This window comes from Trachurus japonicus, chromosome 18, assembly GCF_045865225.1.
Source record: "Trachurus japonicus isolate A0001 chromosome 18, Traja_1.0".
In the NCBI taxonomy this organism is placed as follows: Eukaryota; Metazoa; Chordata; class Actinopteri; order Carangiformes; family Carangidae; genus Trachurus; species Trachurus japonicus.
Genome location: NC_140924.1, coordinates 887148 through 887993, shown reverse-complemented (window position 1 = coordinate 887993; position 846 = coordinate 887148). Strand labels below are relative to the sequence as shown.

General features: G+C 37.8%; 1 protein-coding gene across 1 annotated transcript in view; it reads left to right on the top strand.

The window, feature by feature from the left end:
* LOC146968238 (uncharacterized) overlaps positions 1-228 on the top strand; it is a 1023-nt gene extending 795 nt beyond the window's left edge. The window contains exon 2 of the mRNA XM_085759661.1: positions 1-228. This exon is cut by the window's left edge and continues 357 nt beyond it. Within this exon, the coding sequence (XP_085615787.1) occupies positions 1-135 (135 nt within the window). The 3' untranslated portion in view covers positions 136-228.
* Positions 229-846: the final 618 nt, after the last annotated feature.

Here is an 846-nt window from a genome sequence, read left to right as displayed (position 1 = left end):
GCTTACATAGATAACTGGACCTCCTTCTGGGGAAAGACTGGTCTGATTGGGAGAGATGGCGTCCATCCTACTCTGGATGGCGCATCCCTCCTATCTAGGAATATAGGGAACTTTATTAGCCGTGCTAATCCCTGACAAGCACCCAGAGTTCAGACCAGCAGGCAGAGCCGCAGTTTAACACGCCCCTCTGCTGGGTCCCTCTTGTTGTCACCCACCCAGCCTATAGAAACTGTGTCTGCCTCGAGGCTGTCTAAGCCTAAACCCCAATCTAGAGGAGTTGTTTATAAAAAAATAAATAATAATAAAAAATAATAAAAATAATTTAGGGCCCAAAACGGACCCTTGGGGAACCCCACAGGTGACCTTCAAGTATTTAGATTTTACATTATTTAATTGCACATACTGATATCTGTCCTCCAAATAACTCTCCATCCACTTATAAACAATCCCCCTGATGCCATATCTCTCTAATTTATTCATTAATATTCGGTGGTCAATAGTATCAAATGCCTTTTTTAAATCAATAAAGACACCTATTGTGTATTCCTTATTGTCTATTGCATTTGATATCCCTTCCACAAGTTCCATTACCGCCATCGAGGTGGACCTTTTTTCTCTAAAGCCATACTGGCTATCACTCAATAGATTATTTCTTTCAATGAAATTATCAAGTCTATTTACAAATAACTTTTCTAAAATTTTTGAGAACTGCGGGAGTAATGATATTGGTCTATAGTTGGTAAATAGATTTCTTTCAGCAGTTTTATAAATAGGGATAACTTTTGCTGTTTTCATTTTTGAAGGAAAAATACCTGTTTGAAAGGATAAATTACAAATATACGTAAA